Source organism: Lutra lutra, chromosome 10 (genome assembly GCF_902655055.1).
Source record: "Lutra lutra chromosome 10, mLutLut1.2, whole genome shotgun sequence".
Classification (NCBI taxonomy): Eukaryota; Metazoa; Chordata; class Mammalia; order Carnivora; family Mustelidae; genus Lutra; species Lutra lutra.
The window spans coordinates 64,145,008-64,167,686 of record NC_062287.1 but is presented as its reverse complement, the minus strand read 5'-3'; the positions used below and the strand labels follow the sequence as shown (position 1 = coordinate 64,167,686).

The 22,679-nt window shown below is 47.2% G+C and overlaps 1 protein-coding gene across 2 annotated transcripts in view; it reads left to right on the top strand.

The window, feature by feature from the left end:
• TRIM66 (tripartite motif containing 66) overlaps window positions 1-22,679 on the top strand; it is a 57,246-nt gene that overhangs the window by 28,342 nt on the left and 6,225 nt on the right. For both annotated transcript variants that reach the window (XM_047692207.1, XM_047692208.1), the window contains 9 exons: window positions 542-656; window positions 1,227-1,373; window positions 3,504-3,621; window positions 5,014-5,915; window positions 7,305-7,466; window positions 19,056-19,577; window positions 19,734-19,926; window positions 21,993-22,053; window positions 22,470-22,644. In XM_047692207.1, the coding sequence (XP_047548163.1) occupies window positions 542-656; window positions 1,227-1,373; window positions 3,504-3,621; window positions 5,014-5,915; window positions 7,305-7,466; window positions 19,056-19,577; window positions 19,734-19,926; window positions 21,993-22,053; window positions 22,470-22,644 (2,395 nt within the window). The remainder of the gene's footprint in view (window positions 1-541; window positions 657-1,226; window positions 1,374-3,503; window positions 3,622-5,013; window positions 5,916-7,304; window positions 7,467-19,055; window positions 19,578-19,733; window positions 19,927-21,992; window positions 22,054-22,469; window positions 22,645-22,679) is intronic.

The window sequence follows — 22,679 nt, the reverse complement described above, 5'->3', positions numbered from 1 at the left end:
AACATTGCCCTTTAAATTTTACAATGCAGAGGTTTTCAGTATATTCACAGAGTTGTATAAATCAGTATTACTGTTTACTTTTAGAATACTTTATCACTCCCAAAAGACACCTGATACACATTAGTAGTCATTCCCCATTCCCCCCAATGTCCCCTGCCCTTTGCAACCCCTAGTCTATTTTCTGTCTCTGCCCATGCTCTTTTTACTGCATGGCATTGTTCAGTGACATAACTCACTCTCTCTGTGCTGCCTCCAGTGCTGTGTAATCGGTGAGCTATTGGGTTGACCTGAGTGTGGACCTGAGATTTACCAGAGAAAAGCTGGTCGAGCTTTGGGCCCTTGGCCCACTTAGATCCAGTGTGCTGCATAGTACCAAGGTTAGGGTGGTGAAGGAAGGTTAGCCTTTCTTTATATTTGGTGTCTGCTGGGCTCTGATCTTCACAGGCAGCCTCTAAGATATTGGCTGTTATGTTTGCGGTCTCTAGTCCCTCATAAGCCTGGAGGGAGGAGCTCACCATGCTTTGTCATGTTCTGTTTATAGGATTTTTGAGGTGAAGCATCAGCACAGAAAGGTGGAAAACCAGATCAAAATGGCCAAGATGGTTCTGATGAATGAGCTGAACAAACAGGCCAATGGGCTCATAGAGGAGTTGGAGGTATACGAGGACAGATGGGTCACATGGATGGGTCGATGTTCTCCCTAGGTCAAAAACCAGGCACATATCAAACTAATCCCAGGGCTCAGAGCTGCCTGAGCTGGAATTCAAACGTGCAATTTGCATAGCTCTCTACTGTTCCCTATATCTTAAAATGTCCAGTCTCATTTGGGGAACATGGCTCATTAAGTGCTAGAAAGTCAGTTCAAACTCCCATCAGTGCTATGGCTATAAGGCAACTGCCTTCCTGGGCTATGCAGGCTTACAGCCTCAGAAAAGACAGCCATGAAACAAGTCATGCCCGAGAGATACAGACATTGGTTCATGTCCTCCTTCATTTATCACACATTCCCTACTGGCACTATAAAATTCACCCACCTCCCTCCCTCCTCTCCCGTGTCCTTCTGCTGCCCACGGCAGCACTCTGTCCCACTGTCATCCACTTGGGGACACAGTCTCATCTCACTCCATCAGGGTTCCCACTGAGACATGAGCCACCAAACTCCCCAAACAGGTAGACCGAAGTCCAAGAATAGGATGAGGGACTCTGTCTTCTCTGTCCATACCCAGGGCATTACTAATGAGAGAAAGCGGAAGCTGGAACAGCAGTTACAGAACATCATGGTCCTCAACCGTCAGTTTGAGCATGTGCAGAATTTCATCAACTGGGCTGTCTGCAGCAAAACCAGTGTCCCTTTCCTATTCAGCAAAGAGCTGGTAAGAGCTCCAACTCAGTAATCACTGCTTTGGGGTTAGTAAGTGAAAAGTATCTTTTACCAAACTCCACAGTGCCAAGGACAGGTGCTGAAACAGTCCTGCTTACCTCCAGGCAAGTCAGGTGGGAAATTTTGTAGTTCTGTGTTAGGTCTTGGATTTAGGCATGAGCCTGGATACTAGCAGTGTTCTTTCTGGACATCCCAGGGACAGTTATCTGTGTTCAAATGGGGGCTTGTGTTTGAAGGAGGCATTGAGGATGATGTTGAGGTGTTGGGTTTGTGAGGGTGGTGAAGACCAGGAGGAGTGAGAATTTTGAAATATGTTGGTGGGGTATATATTGGGTTATGTTGGATCTAAAGTGCCTGCAGGGCATCTCAAAGGAGATGTCCCAAATCTGTTTCAATCGATGGGTCTGGAAGTCAGAGGGAAAGTCGGGGTTGGGGATAGAGATTTGGCAGTCACTGGGGTATTGGTGGTGTACTTTGGAAGAGTGTATGAAGGAAGAGGAAGGTAAGACATCTGGAACCGAGGGGAATACTAGCATTCTCAGCATAGATGGAGGGAGAAGAAGAGTGAAGGATGGTGAGAAGCAACAGTCAGAAATGGATTGTGGGAAAAGTAGGAGGGGGTGGTGCACAGAAATTAACAGAATTTCAGATTACAAGTGGTCAATATTATCGTTGCTACCTAGGTAAAAGAGGATGAATAGTGAAGAGAAGCCTTGAGATCTGGGAATCAGGTGGTCCCAAGTCATCTTTTAAAAGAAATTTCAGCAAAACAGGAGGGTGAAAAGCTAGTATGGGGGGACTGAGGGAAGGAGAGGAGGAAGTAGAAACAGAAGTAAAAAAAGGGAAATAAGGTAGCTTGAGAAGGGACAGAGTTGGGAGATTGATTTTAAGTATGGAAGACATTTGCGCGAGTGTATTTGGGAGAAGAAGTTAATGATAGGGAGAAGAGATGTGTGGTGGGGTAAGCATACTGAGAAGGCAGAGGGAACCAGTTGACCCTAAACATAAAAGGGGAGGAGGGGAGGACAGGAAGGTCTCCAAATAATGTTTGGAGGTAGGCAGGGTACCAGTTTGGGGGCAGTTTGTCTTTTGTGTCTCTTGTGCTTTCTGAAGTAGGAGGTGATAAGACGGTTAGGCACCGGGTAAGTGGAACTGAGGCGAGAAGTGAGGAATTTAGGCACTGAGGACAGTGGAAGAGGAAGCCAACAAGAAAAGTAGTGATAAGAGAAAGGACAGCAGGGTGCCCCGGAGGTTGGTGGTCTCTGAAGTGACCCCAGATAACATGGCTTTAAGGATGGCTGTATTGACCTAAAGTTAATGGACGGTGATGCGGAGGGAATTAGGCCCTAGTGATATTGTGACTGCAAACGATGGGAAGCTGAGCTGGCCCTAGGGACTAATGGAGCGTGGCTTGGGAAATTCAGGGAGGCTAGAGAGTGTGCTCAGAAAGAGCGGGAACTAGTTAGAGCAGGGGTCAGGCATTGCAGATGAAGGTCTCTAGATGAAGGAAACATCTGGGTACAGTGCCCAAACTGAAAAGAGACGTGAAGGTGATTGACACTAAAAAGATGGAGGAAGAAAAGGCCAAGACGGTGACCAGGACATCAGTTAACTAGATGATAGCAGGGTGGGTTGGGACATTTTCCAAAGTCCTAGATGCATGGGAGAGTTCATGATAGGAGACGGATGCAAGGGATGAGGGAAGAGGAGGGCAGTTGATGAGGATGGGAGTTTTACATGTGGACAAAAGAATAGCAGTGGGGAGCTCGAGAGTGTCTGCCCCTATAGGCTTTTGCATTGAGGTTATAGGAGAATGAATAGAACTCTTCAGAGGGCTGCCAGGCAGGTGATCCTGAGGGATAATTACCAACAGTTTAAGGCCTGAAAGAGAGAAGACTATAGGGAATCCAGAAACCCGGATAACCTGGATAAGAGGAAAGGGGGAGGGCACAGGGCAGGGGAAGGGATATGAAGATACCAGTGCAAGGAAATGAGCATATAGGGGACCTGAGGCTAAAGACCCATGGCTCCAAGCCCTTCAACCTGTCCAAAGAGTGAGGGAGAGGGAGTTGTCATTCAGGTGCAAGACGTCCACAGAAATGACCTTTGGCGCTGTTGTCAGATTGTGTTTCAGATGCAACGATTGCTAGAGACAAACTGTAACACAGATCCGGGCTCCCCTTGGAGTATCAGATTCACCTGGGAGCCTAACTTCTGGACCAAGCAGCTGGCTTCCCTTGGTGAGCCGGAGCCCATCCTGTGGGCTTTTACATAATTGCTAAAAATGAGGAGAGCACATCTACTTAGCTTACTGGGTAGGTCAGTGTAGGCCCAAGAGAAAGGACTCCCTGAGGCTGCCAGTGGTCCTGGAGTCACTCAGCAGACCCTTGTGTGGGTGTGGGGAGGAGGAGGGTTGGGGAGAGGGGACAACTTCAATAGCAGTGCCAACACAGACTTTTGTAACAGGACCATTTGAAATCTGAGCTTTCCATTCTGCATGAATGCCCTATTACCTTGGTTTCATTGCTGGAGAGGAGACAAGCCAGTGGCCCTGCTCTCCAGAATGCTGTGTGGCAGTGCAGGTGAATGTGTGTCTCTGTGGTCCTGCAGGGGGTATTAGTGTGTGTGTAGGCACAAAATGGGTATCAGCATCAGAGAGAGGGGGAGAGAAGGGGAAGGAGGGATAGTGTCACCCCCACTACCCCTTGGAGTTGAGATGTAAGCAGATAATTCCTGAGCTTCCCTCCTGCAGTGATTTCCTGGCATTCAGTCTTAGGCAGAGTACAACTAAGGTGATGGCCTGATGTAGGTTTGTTATGCTAATGGCCACCTGCTGTCTTTGTTCTTGAACTTGACAGAGTGAAGAATAAAATTTAGGTTTATTTATTTTTTTTTTTGCTTCCCTCTCCCCTTTGATTTAATTCAACAGACCTTTAAGTGGGCCCCTGCTGTGGGTCAGCACCCCATGCTGGGCACTAAGGGACCAAAGGTGACTAGAACACACCTCTGGCCCTCAAGTTGCTGAGTCTTCCCCTAAGTAAGCATCAGTGAAACAATGAGCGGAAGAAGCCATGAGACTGAGCTGGAGATAGATGCTGTCTGCTCACGCGTCAGGGCTTAGAGACCTCTGGATGATGCTGGCACTTGCTGCTGACATGATGTTGGGGTTCCCTGACTCCTTCCATCCTTCTTACCCAAAACACAACCCCCCAGACTTATATTTGGAGACTTGGTCATTTGTCCCACAGTCAGTTCCCCTTTGCAATTTTCCAGACTGCTCCCTCCCCACCCCCAATGCTGATTTTTTTTCTTTTGTCTGAGTCTGTGTTCAAAAGGAGTGAGTGCTGTTTGAAGGAACCCATAGTTTTTCTAGTGGGATAAAAACAGAGTGAGATTGAGTATCTGGAAAAAGCTGAGCTAATTTCTCAAACGCCCCTGGCCGCCGCAGGTCTGCATTGGTTCTATTGCTGGCAACATTCTAGTCTGAGTCTTGGAGATCAGGGTTGAATTTGCTCATCTCTGTGCCTGGTATAAGTTTATCAAATGATGCCCTTTGGTCCCAGGAGCTGGAAGTGGCAAGCAGGGAATAACCGCAGTTACTTTTGGAAACACTCTCTGTTCTGAATTTCCAGGCTGTATAACTACTGAAGGTGGACAGCTGTCCCGGGCAGATACTCCTGCTTATGGAGGCTTGCAGGGACCGTCATCCTTTTATCAAAGCCACCCGTCCCCAGTGGCTCAGCAAGAGACTCTCAGCCACCCCTCACACAAGTTCCAGTCTCCAGCCCTGTGTTCCTCCTCTGTGTGCTGCTCCCACTGCTCCCCAGCCTCACCCTCCCTCAAAGGCCAGGTCCCCCCACCCAGCATACACACAGCCCACAGCTTTAGGCAGCCCTCTGAGATGGCCCCCCAACACCTGGGGTCTCTGCAGTGCTCTACCCTGCCGCCCAGGGAGAAGGAGCTGGCTTGCCATCCTCAGCCCCCAAAGCTGATGCAGCCCTGGCTGGAAACCCAGCCCCCTGTGGAGCAGGAGAACACATCCCAGCGGCTGGCGCCACAGCTGACTTCCCAGCCGGTATGCATCGTGCCCCCGCAGGACGTTCAGCAAGGAGCCCATGCCCAGCCTACCTTGCAGACCCCCTCTATCCAAGTCCAGTTTGGCCACCACCAGAAGCTGAAGCTCAGCCACTTTCAGCAGCAGCCGCCTCAGCAGCTGCCCCCTCTGCCCCCTCCACCGCTTCCACCCCAGCAGCCGCCGCCTCCCATACCTCCGTCCCAGCATCTGGCCTCTAGTCAGCATGGGAGCCCTCCTGGGCCTGCCTGTTCCCAGAATGTGGATATAATGCACCACAAATTTGAGCTGGAAGAGATGCAGAAGGACCTGGAGCTTCTCCTTCAGGCTCAACAGCCCAGCCTACAACTGAACCAGACCAAATCTCCTCAGCATCTTCAGCAAACCATTGTGGGGCAGATCAACTACATTGTGAGGCAGCCAGCGCCTGTCCAGTCCCAGAGCCAAGAGGATGCTGTGCAGGTGAGCCTCAGGGTGGCTGGGGAGGGGTTGGCAGGGGAAACACACATTCTCCCTGTTCTGGGATTACTCGGTAAACACAGCCTCCACAGTCACTGGGTTGAAAGGGAACACAGTTTCTTCATCTGTGGGCATCCTTGAACTCGGCGCTCACATTTCAAGTCCTTCCTGGACTCCACTGCCCATCTCAGGAAAGCTCCCAGAAACATAGTAGTCCTGACAGAGATCTGGGCTCAGTATTCTCCAGAGTACTCTCCAGTACTCTCCAGACACTAGGGACCTTGTCCATCAATCGAACCTTCCGAGCTGTGCCACACTCCTGCCACTACCAGGACAGAAGGGAGGTTATCTCTTGTCTTTGTGACCTCTCATTTCTCTTGCTGGGAACTTATGAATCTCAGATGGAAGGGGAGACCTTAAGGAGTGGAGAGCAGGTATGCAGTAATGCTAGTGGGTAGCATCTTTATAACACCACCAGCTATAGACTTCAAATTTGTTTCAAACCTTCTAGCTAGGTATGTTTTATATATACTCTATCATTTATTCTATCAACAGTGTTAGGTAGGCATTGCCAATCATTTTTATAGGCACAGAATTGGGGGTTGGAGAGGGCAAGCACTTTGCCTAGATATCCTAAACACTGAGTGACAGAGCCAAGACTTGGATCCTGGTCTGCTGACTGTAATTCCACAGGAGAGGCCTTGTTCTCTCCCCTGGGGTATTGGGCGGGGGTGATGAATGCTGCTCCTCTCTTCTCTCAGCTAAGAGCCAATTCAGGAGGTATAGATCGTACCTCTGGGATCTTTGCTGGTTTCCACATCTTCATCTGTAACTCGTGCTTTTCTTTTCTTCCAGACTTTCCTATTCTCGCCTTTTCTCCCTGTCCTTTCTCACTTCCCCCTATGGTGTCTCCTTTAAATGTGTAATCACATTTATATCTTCAAAGCAGCTCTAGGGACTTTTACTTTATTATAAAATATAAGGCCTCACATTTATGCTTTAGCACCGACAATGTCAGATCATCTTCAAATGTCTCCCTCTGAGGCTCAGTTCCTTTGAGGAGATAGGAAATCATCCTGAGGATGGCAGAGAAAGGTCTAGGGTTCATTGAGGACCACAGGCAAAATTTAAGTCAGATGTGTTAGGATCACTATGGTGAATACAACAAGAGTTTGACCAGAATTCTCGTTTTGGCTTCTATCCTAAGACTGTCATATTAGGATTAGTCTCATGAAAAGTTTAGATAAAAGGATCTTTCTTTCTGAAAATTTTCCAGCAGTTCACAATGCGTAGTTGGTGACAATGGGCAATAATACAGGGTGGGTGTCAGCCTTTGCCGGCGCTGCTGTTCTTTGCAGGAAAACCCACCCAAGTTCTTATTTTCTCCTTCAGGCTTCAGATGAGCCTTCAGCGTCTGAAGGTCCAAAGCCGGCTCTCCCTCTTGACAAGAATACTGCTGCTAACTTGCCCCAGGCGCCTGGGGAGGAAACCCCTCCCAGTGTCCCTCCACTGGACGGCACCATCCAGCACTCCTCTCCAAATGTGGTGAGAAAGGTACTAATGGAGCCTGCTTTCCCTGACCACATGGGACCCACTGCCAGCCAAGACCCTAAGGACCTGGATGAGGATGACTGGGTGGGGGGAGGAGTGTCCCTGTTCCATCCCTGGATATTACACAGCCCTGACTCATGCCTTCTGTCCTAATGAGTCAGCAACATAGGTCCTCCTCCATGCCCATTTCCACTCCCACACACACACTTGAAATGGGACCAATTGGGCTTTGTTTAGAGTAGAAGGGGGAAGGAAAAGGGAAAGAAAGCCAATTTGTGACACACTTACACTGGGCCTGGAATGGGGCATGGGCCTTCATGGTTCTGTGAAGTGGCCGTCCCCATTTTCTAGCTGAGGTAACTGAGATTCAGGGCCCTATAGCTAGTAGATGAAAGGGCTGAGGTCTATTTAAAATGAGGTTTGTCAGAATCCAAAGACTGAACTGTTTTTTCTCTGCAACAAAAATGGGGAAAATATTTTATGTGGCTGCGTGACCCAAAGTTGATGGGCTTTAGAATTTGAATCAGTAGAGTTTGTTGGGGTGGGGGGCGGGGGGGGGGTGGTCTGCAGCGATGTCCTGACAAGGTGACTGAGCCGCTAGGGGCACTGAGAGCTCTTAAAGATAAGCAACTGGAGCCCTTCCTGTCTGCTGACTTCCCTGCTTGCTATAGGGCATCATTTACTCTGGCAACTACCCAGAGCCCCACAATTCGTCATCTGTTCTCCCCATATCCCTGCCCTTCACCCTCACCCTTGCCATACTCCTAGCTAGAACTTCACTCGGCCCTTCCCGTCTCCCCTGTCCCTGTTCCACTACCCTTTTGCCTTCTCTGGGCTGGTTCCCTCGGCCCCCCTGCACCTCCTGTCAGCCATGTACTTGAAGCCCTGTCAGGTGTTGGGTACCCCCAGCCTGTGCACTCAGCCCTGCACAAGGCTCTGGCTCTGCAGCCCCAGTTTTGCAGCTGTTCTGCGTTCCTGCCCCTCACCATGTTTCCCCCAGCACCATCGCCACGTATATCTTAATCTATCCCAGTGATATGTGAGAAGAGACTGCAGAAAAGTAAGAGATGCAAAGATGAAATGGTAACTTGGAAATCCCTGGTGGCTCTTGAAGTCTGGCTAGGCCTCTAGTATTACTGGGTTTTGGTCTGTGCTGGGCCTGTCCTGCCCTGTTAAAATAGTTTGGCCTAGAGGCCATAGAGATGCTATAAATGGACTCTTTGCGGCTCTCAGGGGTTTAACTTTTTATATATGGGCCACTTACCTATCCATCTGTCCAGTTATTTATTCACTTAATGTTAAAAAAATATAGATCTGTCTCCTAGTGTGTGCCAGATGTTTTGCTAGGTGTCAGGCACATATCGGTGAATAAGAGTCTCACATTGGAGCTTACAGTCTAGCGGGAGAGACAGACGGTTAAATGAGCAGCAACAATAAATGTGATAAAGTGCTGGGGTAGTCACTGGGGTAGAGAGAAGGAGCATGTAACATTGGAAAAACTGTTCACAGAGAACTTTCTAGGGGACATGATTTTAAGCTGAGATTTGAAGAAGTCAGGTTAGTGAAGGGAGATGAGGGAGAGGGCTGGACTAAATAATCAGAGGGAACGGCCAGTAGGAGGGTCTAGAAGTAAGAGAAAGCCTGGGGTACTTCAGGGGGTTTCAGATTGCTTGGCTTGGTGGGAACATGAGGTGGACTGGGGGATGGGAATGGAAGCAGAGTGCTTGGAAGGCCCTGTAAATTGTGCTCAAAGTTTAGCGTTTCGTCTTGGGAGTTGTGTTGTGAGGAGTGAAGGAAGGATTTCTTAGCAAGGAGGGACATGGTTTGAATTAAATTTTAGAAAGGTCACTTTAGCTATAAGAAGGGAGACCAAAATAGTACAGAGGAGAACAAGGAGAGATTGAATGGAACCAGCAACAATGGGTATAAGAAGGAAGCATGGACTTCAAGAGATCAGATCACAGGAGCTTTTGGACTTGGAGTCTGATTGGTGATGGGAAGTGATAGAGAGAAGGTCCTTTGGCTTGACATCCAGGTCTGTCTTGCCTACTGGATTGCCGTTCACTGAGGTGGGAGCATGGGAAGAAGAGCCTATTTTGGGGGAGGAAAAAGGTAAATTCGAATTGTTGGCATTCTCCTGTGGAAGCTACATAAGAAGATGCCCAGAAGTTAGCTAGCTCTAGATGTCAGTAGTTCAGAAGGAAATATGGGGATTGGCAGTGCTCAAGGGTTAGGAGAAGCCATGTAGAAATTGCTGCTGCTGCTTTAATGGGACCTGCTTCTGTTTCTCTAGACTGTACGGAGGAAAGGAGGGGAGCCGTGTGCAAACATGAAGTCTTTGTTCCTGTGTGGGTGGCCCACAGGGCTCTCTGAGCATCAAGGGGATGCTGCCCTACTGTGTGGCTATGGGTTGGCAGTGGGGTTAGTGAAGGTCCTAGGAACTCTTAAGTCCTCATTTGGAGCTATCTCTGGCCCTTATTAACCTGGGCTCAGGGAGAGGTTCAGAGGAGTATGTGGCCTGGCCCTTTCCTGATATTTTGTAGGCTTCTTCATGGTTTTGACTCCCCGTCCCCACCAACCACAAAAAGAACCTCAGTGTTGCCATCCTGGCTTAGAGGAGCCTTTGGGTCTACTTTACTGAGAGAGTTACTGGTTAGACATGAAGCTACCAAAATAAGAAAAAGGGCTTTCTTTTTTGAGAGAATTCATTGCCTTGAAGCTGGGATTGGGTATGGCGGAGGGTGAGATGATTGAGAACATGGAATAACATTTTGAGCATCTTATCATTGAATGATAATACTTTGTATAGCATTTTTCTACCTGTTCCCTTAGGTTTTTACGTAGAGTATTTCATTTTATCTCTTTGTTTATCCTAGAAGTACTATGAGGAAGCCACTTTCATATTCCCCTTTGAAAGATGTGGAAACTGAGACACAGAGAGGTTAAGTGACCCACCTAAGAGCTATACAGCAGAGCATTGACAAAGTTAGGACCAGAGCACAGGTTCCTGACCCTGGCCGTGCTCAGGGGCTAGGTTAGATCACCTCTCCTTGGGCACTGCAGTGGGAGAGTCAGGACTCCATCTGATCTCTCACTTGCTGGATTTTCCTCTTTACACTCATTGGGAGTAGCCTAGGTGCTACTGGGGAGAGGGTTTAGGACCTAGCCTTGTCTGGTTATCGGTCAAGGTGTTTTAGCCTCCAGCCTGCTCCTAAGCCCGTGATGGCCTACAAGTACCAGGAAAGTCAGAGGTCTATGTGAAGGCCACAGAACAGAGGAAGCCGTGGCAGCCAGCACCTCTCTGAGTGTTCTGCAGGGACTCGGTCACGTGCTGAGCTGCCAACTGACATTCCATCACCACGGGGAGGACTTCGGTGACAGCACAGCAGCTGCACACACGCCGTCTTGAGTTGATGCTGACTGCTGGTGAAAGCAGTGCTGCCGAAAAGTGAGATGGGCCAATTTTTGAATGGATTTTCTAGTGGCTTGAGCTCTGCTCTCTCAGAGGCAGCGTCCCCTACTACCTTCCCTGTATCTAGCAGGGTGTTCTGGAATGAATTTTGACATCTGTCTGGCCCTCGCAGTTGCCTCATCTTGGTTTAACCACTCTGAAGAGAGACCATGGTTACAGCATGATGACAGAACTCCTTACATCCCGAGTGAACCCGGAAGGCATTTTGACGGCCTCATTTGTACTTTTGAACGAGTCAACTGATGAGAAACACACACACTGTCTTCCTCAGAGCTCTCGTGGAGTCAAGGATGTAGGCATCACAGAGAGCCTGTCCGAGCCCAATTCAGCTGCAGGAGGACCTCTCTTCTGCTTACATGTGGTCCACATCCTCTGCAGAGGGCTGAGAGACCACCAGGATCCTGCTGATGGCTTCAGAGGAATCCGAGATGTATTTTTAGCAAACAATGCCTAAGCAGGAGGCTTTCCTATGGTCTGCATTAGTAAGAGTTACGCAGAAGAACGAGGGATGATGACTCATACGAGCACTCACTTCATTACCAAAGCCTGAGCTCACAATCTGATTCCTACAACTCAGATCTACATTAGCATGTGGGGGAGGAAATTAAAGCCCAGAGACGGGAAGTATCTTGCTTAAACTCATTCTCTAAATCCTGGCTTGCGTAAGGAAATACAGGGTGTCCTGCCTTCATAGTCTCCACATTCATGTCTGTGGGCCAGATCATGGCTTCTCAACTCCAGCAATGGTCGTTTCCTTAAAGTTTGGCCTCAACAGCAGAACTTGGTGAGAACCTTCCCAGGGCCTCAGGAGGCTTTCTTAGGGCACAGCCCAGGTTCTGGTCAGCAGTTAACAGTTGCAGAACTGTACAGAGATCTGCTCTGTGCTGCTCAGAAGCCAAGCCAAGCATTCCCCAGGTCTGGCTCCCTGAATTTCACAGCCTCTAGGAAGGCTCTTTCCTCAGTTCTAGCTCGATTTCATTCACAGACCAAATCTAAGATCCTTGTCTAGGTCTCTTGGTCCATGAGAAAAGAGGTCCTTGTTTCTGGGCCCTGAATTCCCTTACACTGGACTGGCCAAAATTTCTCTGGGCAAATTCTCCTAGTCTCCAAGGCTTGGGTTTTGGGGGTTCCACTCATTCTGGCTTTTACTTCAGGTTTACCTGGAATCCACTTATTCTTTTTCTCTTCCTTCCCCCTTAGACTCTAGAGTCCTCTTTGCTTTTCCTGTCCTTCCTGAATCATCAGAGCGCTGGGCACTCTTCAGCTCTTCTCTCTCCACCCCATGAATGTTTTCCCATTTGACTCTGGTCAGTTAACATATGTTACCATATCCACAGGAATAGCCTTAATTTGCACAAGAGCTTTTCATGGAGTTGGAGGAGCACTCACTGTCATTAAGGGCAACAACTTTGCTATTAAAAATCAACTTATGAAACCACTTGCTAGGAAAGTTAGTTCCTTCCTCAGATGTCTGATTCAGTTGTTTGAAGATCTAATGTTCAACTAGTCTACCTGATGTGAATCTGTCAAAACACTCAAATATTCCAAGATTTAATTCACAAATTTGTTTATCTCTGTTTATCTCAATCCTTGTCTCCTTATCTGTTTCCTTCAGCCAAAGTGAAGGCCTTTAGTGTGTTTCCAAGATAATTTCCAAGTCATTGCCCCTGTGTGTTTACAGGGTGGTCAGTCTTTAACAATTCTGGTGATTGAGACAAAACCCTAAAACCAGAAGTGAGCAGGTGAAGCTTTGGAGCAGCAATGAGAACAGAAGTCATACACCCACATATCCTATTCGGTGTGAGATCATAAGTCCCTGCTCAGGTATATAGACAAAGGTCTTGACTGCAAGCTTAGTTATATGGTTTCCTCTAGAATTTTTCATTTTCCTGCATTAGAGCAGTAAGCAGGGTAGAAGCAAGGAGTCAGGACTTCTGTAATGGCAGCTAACGACAAGGGAGAAGACAGGAAACATCACCTGAGCAAGTGCCACACTGGGAGGTCATTTGGCGAAGGGACAGGCTCAGTCCTACAGGCCTTAAAGCATCACTGAACTGCAGCCTACTCCAGCAATAGGAGTCCATCCAAGTTCCTTTATGTCACTAAGAATGGTGTAATGAGGCTCCATGTACTTTGTTTATTATGACAAGGTGGTGTGTAAAGTTTTAGAAGTACTCCTATTCAAGATATTTTAAAGCCAATTGCATTTTGTTACTGAAAGACATATGTTTCAGATATTTGGAAAATTAATTTCTGTGGAACACCACCCCATTTGTGCTATTCTATCCCCAGCAATATTATCTTGCTGTAAAAACCTGGAACTTTTATTAAACTCAGGGCATGTGCATTAAGTGTCTGTTTATTGACTTCTCTATCATGTCTTACTAGACTACTAGCTTTCTGGCTGATGGCACAAAATCAAAACCAGCCAGAAGATTTTTAAACCTTCGCCCAGATTCCTAGTCTTGGGCCTATATATGCTTGGGAAATCTGTGAGTGATAACTCTGTGTCTCAGTTTCCTTTTCTGTTGAATGAAGGAACCATGCTTTCTCTGAATTTCGATAATACCGTGTGCCAGTAATTGCAATAATGTGAGCACATTGAACTCCAGAACAAGATCTGAATGGTGAGGATGGGGAGGGGAAAGCCAGGTGGAAGAGCAGATGTCAAGTAGGAGATAGGCTAGGTGGGTGAAGAACTGCATAGGTGACTAGTAAAAGAGCCTGAAAGTTAGACAGTTCAGGGAGGTCATAGGTCAGGCACGTTGTTGTGAAGGCAGGTGGTTCAGACAGGTACATTCTATAGGTTTCAGATGGGTTAATTTAGACAGGTCACAGGTCAGGCAGGTGGCAAACAGATCAAGGAAGAAAAACAAGAGAGGAAAGGAACAGAGATAGGGACATGCAAGTATGGGAGAAGGAGAGAAAATTAGGAGCAAGCGAAGAGATGCTAGGTAAGACGCTCAGGGCAGTCTCCCCTTGTACCCCAGTGCCTGAGCTGATTATCAGAGCCAATGTTTTTGGCATTTTTGACTTCTCTTTCTGCCCTGAACTAGAAAATAGTTTATTTTCACTTGCAAACCTCAAAATACATATTTTTCCCTCATGAAAGCTGTAGGTTTTGTATGTGAAGAAGGTAAGGTATCCATTATGTAGCTGACAACTTGGGAAGCAGTTGCTCTATACAGACCTTACAGCCAGCCATATAATTATGCCTCCTCACATTTGACCCCGGAAGGATCCTGGGTGCTAGAGAGGGCAGGCAGCATCATCTCCATGGAGGGATGAGCTTCTCCTGGGTGTGTGACACCAAATGTCAAGTGCAGCCACGTTCCCAAGCCTGGCATGCTCTCAAGAAGCCCCATCCTTCCATCCAGACCCTAGAGACCCAGCCTCCTTTCCTAGCCCTGAAATTTGGCCCTCTCCTTCTCCCTAGTCACCTGGTAGCACTGACAGCAGGGTAGGATGGAGGTTCTCAATCCTCTCTTTGTTCCTGCACAAGAAATAGTTCCTTTTGTGTGTGTGTGAGTGTGTGTGTGTGTGTGTGTGTGTGTGTGTATGTGTATTTAAAATTTTAATTATTTGTCAGAGATAGAGAACATGCACAAGCGGACAGAGTGGCAGGCAGAGCAGCAGGCAGAGGCAGAGAGAGAGAAGCAGGCTCCCCACTGAGCAAGGAGCCCGATGCGGGACTCGATCCCAGGACCCTAGGATCATGACAAAGGCAGCGGCTTAACCCACTGAGCATCCTTTGTTTTTATATTTTGTACCTCTTCACTCCAGAGAGCCAAATGAAATAGCAACAATACCACCACAGTATACCTGTGTTCCTGAAATGCCACTGTATTTGTGTAGCCTGTAGAAATGGGGTGGGGCTGGCTTCCTTCTTGCACTTCCTCTGAGATCCTTCTCAGACTTCTCACATGGATGTTTCTCAGGTTCTTTTTACCACTACCAGAGCTTCCCCCCACTTCCTGATGGCCTTGGTCTCCTTGAGGTTGGCTGTGGATGTGGACATGAAGAAGACTAGTTTTCAGTATCTTAGGACATGTTATTGACCCTGTGCTATGTGCTGGCTGCTATAGGAGCAGGTTCAGCAGGCCCAGCTCAAAATAAACTCTGATAGAATTTCCATAGTTCTTCCATGGCTCAGTGTGCATACCCTCCTCTATCATTTCATTAAGTCACACTTCATGATATGCAATAAGTAATCAGGAAAGGGAGTTGTTATCCTACAAAAGCATCCTGCCTCTAATCTGGAGATAGAGGTGGAGATAGCCTATCTCTAATCTGGGGAGTTTTTGTCCTTGGGAATTTCATGTTGTGCCTATTTTGTGACATGCAGCACCTGACTGTTCTTACTTGGGATTGCCACTGGCAGTTATTTGGTGCCCTTCATGCTTGGCACCAAGGATCTCATAGAGCCATCTGTGTCTTTGGCAGACGAAATGACCACCAGAGCTGCAGAAGATATACATGTCAAATGGGGAAAGGGTGAAAGAAACCAACTCAAAGGATTAGACTGTCATATATTACAGAAGGGATTGCAACCATCACTGGGCATTCTTGTCCTGAGATAAGGAAAGATAGAATCTTAAAAAGCTGTGGTGGTGTGTAACCCGGACAGTGAGGATGCCAAGGGGAGGCAGGTTACAGCATTTTTGAGATAGCTCTTCAGTACTTAATCTACCCAGTTTGTTTTGAGTTTCTCCCCAGACCACCTTCTCCTCAATATTTATCTTGGGACTTAGACAGTAGAGCAAATTGGAGCCTTTTTATTGAACACTATTGAACTACCAAGGAACATATAAAAAACAAACTTTGGGGAGACAAAGGGCATTTATATTTGGCTCGTCTGCTTTTTAAAATTGGGAATTAGGAAGAGAACATAAAAGCTTTACCAAAGCAGTGAAATAACAAGGGGAAAGCATTGGGAGAGAAGAGAAAGAGGTGATAAGAAAAAGAAAAACAGGAGAGGAAGAGAGAGAAGGTTGAAGAAAGCAGGCAAGGTAAGGACAGTGACTGAAGCAGTGTGTGGGAGAGGGGAAGATGAGTTCACACAGAGAAGGACCAAACCAGACAGGCCATGGTTAAGAGTATGGCTTCGGCGCCGGATATCCGGATTCTAAATCTGTAAAAATCCCACATCACATGTCATGCTTATTTGTTGAAACATTGAAAGGATTGCCCCAAGATCAGAAATAAGACTAGGATGGCTACTCTCACTAGTTTCATTTGACCTGGTCCTCCTGTACTTAGCTGTCAGGGTAAGGCCGGAAAAACAAATGCAGGAAAAGGAAGGAGTAAAACTTAACTAATCACGGATGACATGATTTGTGTGCACAGAAATTCCCCAGGCGACTTCAGCAAGGTCTCTGAGTACAAGGTCAATCTATAAAAATAAATTACATTTCTATGTGTGAGCACCAATAAAGGGAAAATGGAGATTTACAAAGTGATGTGTTCAACTGCATAAAACATTTCAGATGCCTTGCCGAGCCTTGTTTTTCTTAAGTATAGGGTTAGGGCCACAAGAACAACACTAACAGTCACAATACGAGGGGCAGCAGCGGCAGTAGCTGGGGATCACAGAGTACCTGCTATGTGGCAGACAGTGTTCTAACCCTTTATCTGGATTTGTTCTTGTCACCTTCACAACCACCCTTTAACATTTGTGATGAGGATTTAGTGAGGGAATGTATGTAAGATACTTAGCAAATTTCCTCACATATAATAAATGATCAATAAATGTTAGCTATATAGGGGCGCCTGGGTGGCTCAGTGGGTTGGGCCGCTGCCTTCGGCTCAGGTCATGATCCCAGGTCCTGGGTTCGAGCCCCGCATTGGGCTTTCTGGTCAGCGGGGAGCCTGCTTCCTCCTCTCTCTCTGCCTGCCTCTCTGCCTACTTGTGATTTCTCTCTGTCAAATAAATAAATAAAATCTTTAAAAAAAAATGTTAGCTATATATAGACAATCATGATTTTAGAGAGACACATAGACCCAGAGTGGAGCTGCTATTTATTTGGTTTAAGTTTTGTAGAATAAACAGTCATACATTGTTTTTGTTTTTTAAAAAATTTTAAATAGTTCATGAATTCATTTATTCATCCAGGTCTAGAAGCTGCTCCTGGGTCTAGAAATACAGTGGATAAGCAAAATAGATAAAATCTATGCCCTAATGGAGTTTATGGTTTATGGGGGAAAATAGAGATTCATCATATAGTCTCACAACTAGGAGAATATACCCCCCCCCCCAAAAAAAAAGGAGTTACAAGAATGTAAAAGGGAGGAATGAGGTCTGGGCCACAGAATGAAAAGAGGCTTTGATAAAAAAAAAAAAAAAATCACAGGTGAGCTGAGTTTAGAAGGACAAGTGGTATAGGGGCAGGGATAGGAGAATGTTCCATGGAGAGGAAGAGGTCTGTTTGAAGGGGATGAAGGTTGTAGGTGAAAAGAGCTTTGCATGTTTCAGGGATTGAAAAAAAAATGTCTGAGTGGCTAGAGCTCAGAGAATGGGAGGGTTGTTATGTGAACAGTGGCTAGAGTAGGACAGGGGATGGGCAGTCATTTTCACAGCTGTCCTAAGAACAGTGCAGTGTACTGTGGGGTTTCATGCAAAGGAATGATGTGGTCAGATTTGTGTTTTGAAAATATTTCTCCAATGAGGAGACTACTGCTATCGTCTGGGAAAATATGAGAGTGTAACCCAGACTAGGACACCAGCAATAGAGAGCGGAATTAGTGGGAAGATATGTGACTTGTCTAAGGGGTAGAATTGATGGGGTTTGGAATTAGCTTGGGTGAGGGAGGAGAGATGGCCCACTGATTCTTCCCCTCCTAGCATCTGACTTGAAGAACTGGGTGACTAGAAGGGACATTCACTGAGGTTAGGACAACCTTTCTTCACTGTTAAATAGGTTTGCTAATTTTGTAGTGAAACTTGAAATGATATTTGAAGTGTTTACTTTCCTGTGGAAATTTGAGTATCTTACTCATGGGGAAAGGCTGAAGACACTGATTTTGGAAGCTCAGAGATATTTACTCTTTGTTTCCCCTTTGACTTTCAAAAGATGCCAAGTTATTCTATCTTTAGTCTAAAAAGAAAAAAAAGCAGGGATATCAAACTTCTAAATTCCTAAATGTTACATTTAGAACCAGTCTCTCACCATCCTCCCTCCATCATATGTGTTTCTCCAACCTGTGAAACGGAATGCATCCAGCGCAGAAATCTATGTCTTTAACTTCACTTTGTGAACCTTTACGTCTCTTCTCCCTGTAACACCAAGCAGAAGAAAACAATTCTTGGGGTTGGGAAGTTACAGCCTCATCCAGTGATTGTCCATACTCGGTCATATTAGACCTAGCTGCTCTGATGTTCTCTGCTTCTGGCTTGGAAGGTCTTGGACAGATAGAGTTGGGCTAGGAAAGACTTTCCCATCTCTTGGTCAAAGCTTTCCCTTAATTCTAGTGGTTCTGGAGTTGATCTGAGCAAGCCATGAAAAGGGCCTAGAGTTGGCTCAGGTTCTCCAGGACTGATTGGGTCCCCCTAGACCTTGGCATTATCTCAGAGAAGGCCTGAGGCAGATCAGAATTTGAGCCTTCTGGACTTCTTTCCATTTATATATAGCAGAAACTAGCCCAGAGGAATGCCAGCAGGGATGAGAAGGCACTAGTGGTTTAGTCAGTGGGAAATGTGAAGTTGGAGGGCAGTCCCACAGTCTGATCCTATGCCTAAGTACTGGATGGAGGTGAAGAGTGTGGGCTGATGGTGGCTCCGTGTGTGTGTGTGTGTGTGTGTGTGTGTGTGTGTGTGTGTACCACCCTCATGGCAGGTTGTAGGTGATCTCTGTCATTCTCCCACACTGTTTCATCACTGTTTCACAAACACACATGCACACCAGTGTCCTCAGTCCGTGCTGCCCTCTCTGTCAGAGCCTAGCAGCCTCCTTGGCGTAGGGGACTGGGAATAGGACTTCATGTGTTGTCTGAGTTCCCTGCAGCTACTAGACTCTGAGGCTGCAGTGAAATCTGAGCATGGGAACACTCTTGGGCTGCATTTCTCCTCCCCTCCCCTCATCCCCTGCTAACGGCCTGACTCTGCGCTGTCTTCGTTCCTGCAGCACTCCACTTCAGTGAGCATCATGGGCTTCTCCAACACATTGGAGATGGAGCTGTCATCTACCAGGCTGGCAAGGACCCTAGAGCCACAGATCCAGAGTGTGAGCAGCCTGACCGCTGCCCCTTCCCACATGGTCCCAAGCCTGCTGAGCAGCACACCCGCAACTGTGTCCGGCCTGACGAGTGGTCAAAACCAGGCTATGCCCAGCCTGACAGTCAGTCATCTGCAGACTGTACCCAGCCTTGTACGCAGCACGCCCCAGTCTGTGCCTGGTCTGATGAATGATTCCTCCCAGGCCATCACAAGCCTAGCAAGTGATCACTCACAGGCCAGGCCCAACCCAATGTCTGGTGCCTCCCAGACTACGCCAAGTCTGGCAACTTGTCCTCTGCAGAGCATGCCTCCAGCTTCTGACATGCAACCGGAAACCGGGTCCAGCTGCAGTCCTGGCTCTGGCCAAACTGGAGGGAGCCTGTGCCCTGCAGATGGGGCTGAGCCCTCCCTTGGGAATGCCCTGTGTAAGGTAAGTCCTAGGGAAAATGACATAAAACTTCCTCTGCTCATCATTGAGCAGCAGGGTGGCAAAGGCTTATCCTGACATTAGCTTAATAGCTCTATGACTACTAACAGTAAAACCATCTGATTTCTTTGATTCTTTTTGGCCTTTCACTTTTGAAAGATGGAGAGTGAGGATTCTACTTGCTTCACTGACTCTCTGGGACAAGACTCTACAACCCCGGGTCTGGAGGTTTCCAAGGATTTGGCTATGCCTTCAGAACTGGAGGAGCCAATTAACCTCTCTGTGAAGAAACCTCCACTGGTCCCAGCAGTCAATACATCCATGGCTCTACAGCAATACCGGAACCCAAAAGGTGAGGTGCAAGCCAATAAGCAGCCTGTCACTCGTGCAGGCCACAGGCATGAGCTCAGCACTTCCGGTCAGATACAGGTCAGGAGACAGGCTTGAGGCAGGAGGGAGAAGCGTTTCTCTCTCAGGATCATTTCACTTCCCTCCAACACGGACTTACTGGGACCTGTTCTGTTTCCCTCACTGGGGCCAGGACTTAGCCTCCTGTAACATTTCCATGCAAAAAGTTCTGGAGGCGGAGGAGAGGCGGGGGAAACAGGAAGAACTCATCCCAGAGGGGCTAGCCTTAGCAAAATATTTTAGGGAAAAGAGCATATCTGACTTTGGAGTCAGGTATATCTAACTTAGAAAACTTTTTACCTTTGTTCTTTTATTCTTTGTTCTGTTCTCTTTACCTTTGACCTTTCTGAGCTGGTTTCTTTCTCTGTAAATGGGGCTAATCATAGCTACTACATAGACTACTGGGACCAATAACTACAGTGAGATCATTTGATGACTTTCTCTGTAGTAACAAGATTTGGCCATGCTTTGCCTCACACCTGGCAGTCCTATGGATTTGTGCTGTGCCCCAGAGTAAAGGGAATTTGGACCAGAGCAGACACCCTCTGATTCTCTTCTCAGCTACCTACATACCTTCTCAAATGGGGCTTCCTTTTTTCTGTCATAAGCAAAAGCTAGCTGGGAAGTTTGAAAGCAACCATGGAGTGACTGTTTGGGACTTTTTCTCTTTAATGTATGATATGTGTTTAGTCTGTAATGATCACTCCATTTCTTATACATTTAATAAATGAAAATGAAATAATTTTTCCCCTTGTTTTTTCACACTGACTGAAAGACCAATTGAACAATGATTGGTTCTTGTTAACTGCATAATAATGGGACCCTGAATTTTAAGCTGTTACATTTTTTGGACCCTGGTTGCCCATGGAAAGTGCCTGGTGCTGAGTGGTGCTCAGTAAATGCCAGTTTCCTTCTCCATCCCCACACTGCCTCCTGCCCGTCCACACAGGCACTACTGCACTACTCAGGGTAGGGCTGCAGGGACCCTTTTGCCTATGGAGTATGAACTAGACTCTCAGGTAGTACTAAAATCCCAGCACTTGGGTGGAAAGGCAGAGGCTGGACAGAAGGACTCCTCAGAGCACGTAACACTAGTATATGGAGAACAAGAGATTTCTGAACTCACTTGGAAGGTGAGAAGCTGGCCCCTCAGCACCTGACCCAACACTCACCCCTAGACAGCCTCTGAATGTAAAGTGTGGTTTTTTAAATTTATTTTTAACTTTTTAAATTTTTAATTTTTAAATATTTTTGAAGTTTTATTTAAGTAATCGCTACATCCGACATGGGACTCGAACTCACAACCCCAAGATCAAGAGTTGCATGCTCTTCTGACTGAGCCAGCCAGGCACCCCATATCTGTTTGTCTTTTTATTTATTATTTATTTATTTATAAAGATTTTATTTATTCCCATTTGAGAGAGAGAAGGAACACAAGTAAGGGGTAGGGAGAGGAAGAAGCAGGCTCCCCACTGAGCATGGAGCCCAACGTGGGGCTCGATCCCAGGACCTGAAGATCATGACCTGAGCCAAAGTCAGAACCTTAACCATCTGAGCTTCCCAGGGACCCCTCTGTTGTCTTTTTAAATATTTTATCTATTTATTAGAGAGAGAGAGAGAGAGAGAGAGAGAGCATGCGCACGCACATGTGGGGGGAAGGGCAGAGGAGAGGGTAATAGTCCCAAGCAGACTCTGCACTCAGCATGGAGCCTGATGTGGGTCTCGATCCCAGGACCCTGAGATCATGATCTGAGCCAAAACCAAGAGTTGATGCTTAACCGGCTGAGCCACCCAGATGCCCCTGTTTATCTTTTTAAAAGAAGGTGGGCTTCTTTCTCTCTGAGGAAGAAGAGCCATGGTAGGATTGCCACCATTATGAATGATTACAGTGTGGGTAATGATTGCGTGACAGGTGTGTGGCCAACGGGATGCGTAGTACATATGAGTGGAAGGTATGGGTTATAGGGCGTGTTAGAAATGTACATCACAGGCATTTGTCTTTTGTCTTAGAGCATGAGAATTTTGAACAAGGAGCTGTGGAGATGGATGCAAAAGAGAATCAGAGTATCAGGTAACGGGCTTTTGGCCCAACCTCCATCTCTAACCCTCCAACCTCATGTCCTGGGAGGTTGGCACAGGAAGCCAGCATCCTTGATGATTAACTAGAAGCAGAACTTTACCTATAACCGTCTTCTTCAACTCCCAGACCCTCGAGTAGAATCATATGGTTGGGAGCCTAGGATCTTGTGGAAGGATATCCTGGCTCCTGCAGCAGGAGGCATGTGCTTCCTCTTTAGGAATTCCCTTTCTTTGAGCAGAGGGCACCCCCCCAACCCCGGGGCAGGAAGGTGACATGTAGGCCTGCACAGGGTGGGACTGGGATCTGGGGCAGCAGCATGTGGGATCGTGCATCGTGGATGAGCTGACTTAGAGGCTGGGGTCAGAGGAGGCTCCTCCTGAGACCCAGGGGTGTCTCTCTTGCCACAGGCCCTTCCACAGCGAGCCTAAGATTCCCTACGTGCGGCTGGAGCGACTCAAGATCTGTGCTGCCTCCTCGGGAGAGATGCCGGTGTTCAAGTTGAAGCCCCAAAAGAATGAGCAGGATGGGAGCTTCCTGCTGATCATCGAGTGTGGCACTGAGTCCTCCAGCATGTCCATTAAGGTACCGCTCTGCTCTGTCTTGTCCTTGAACTTGGC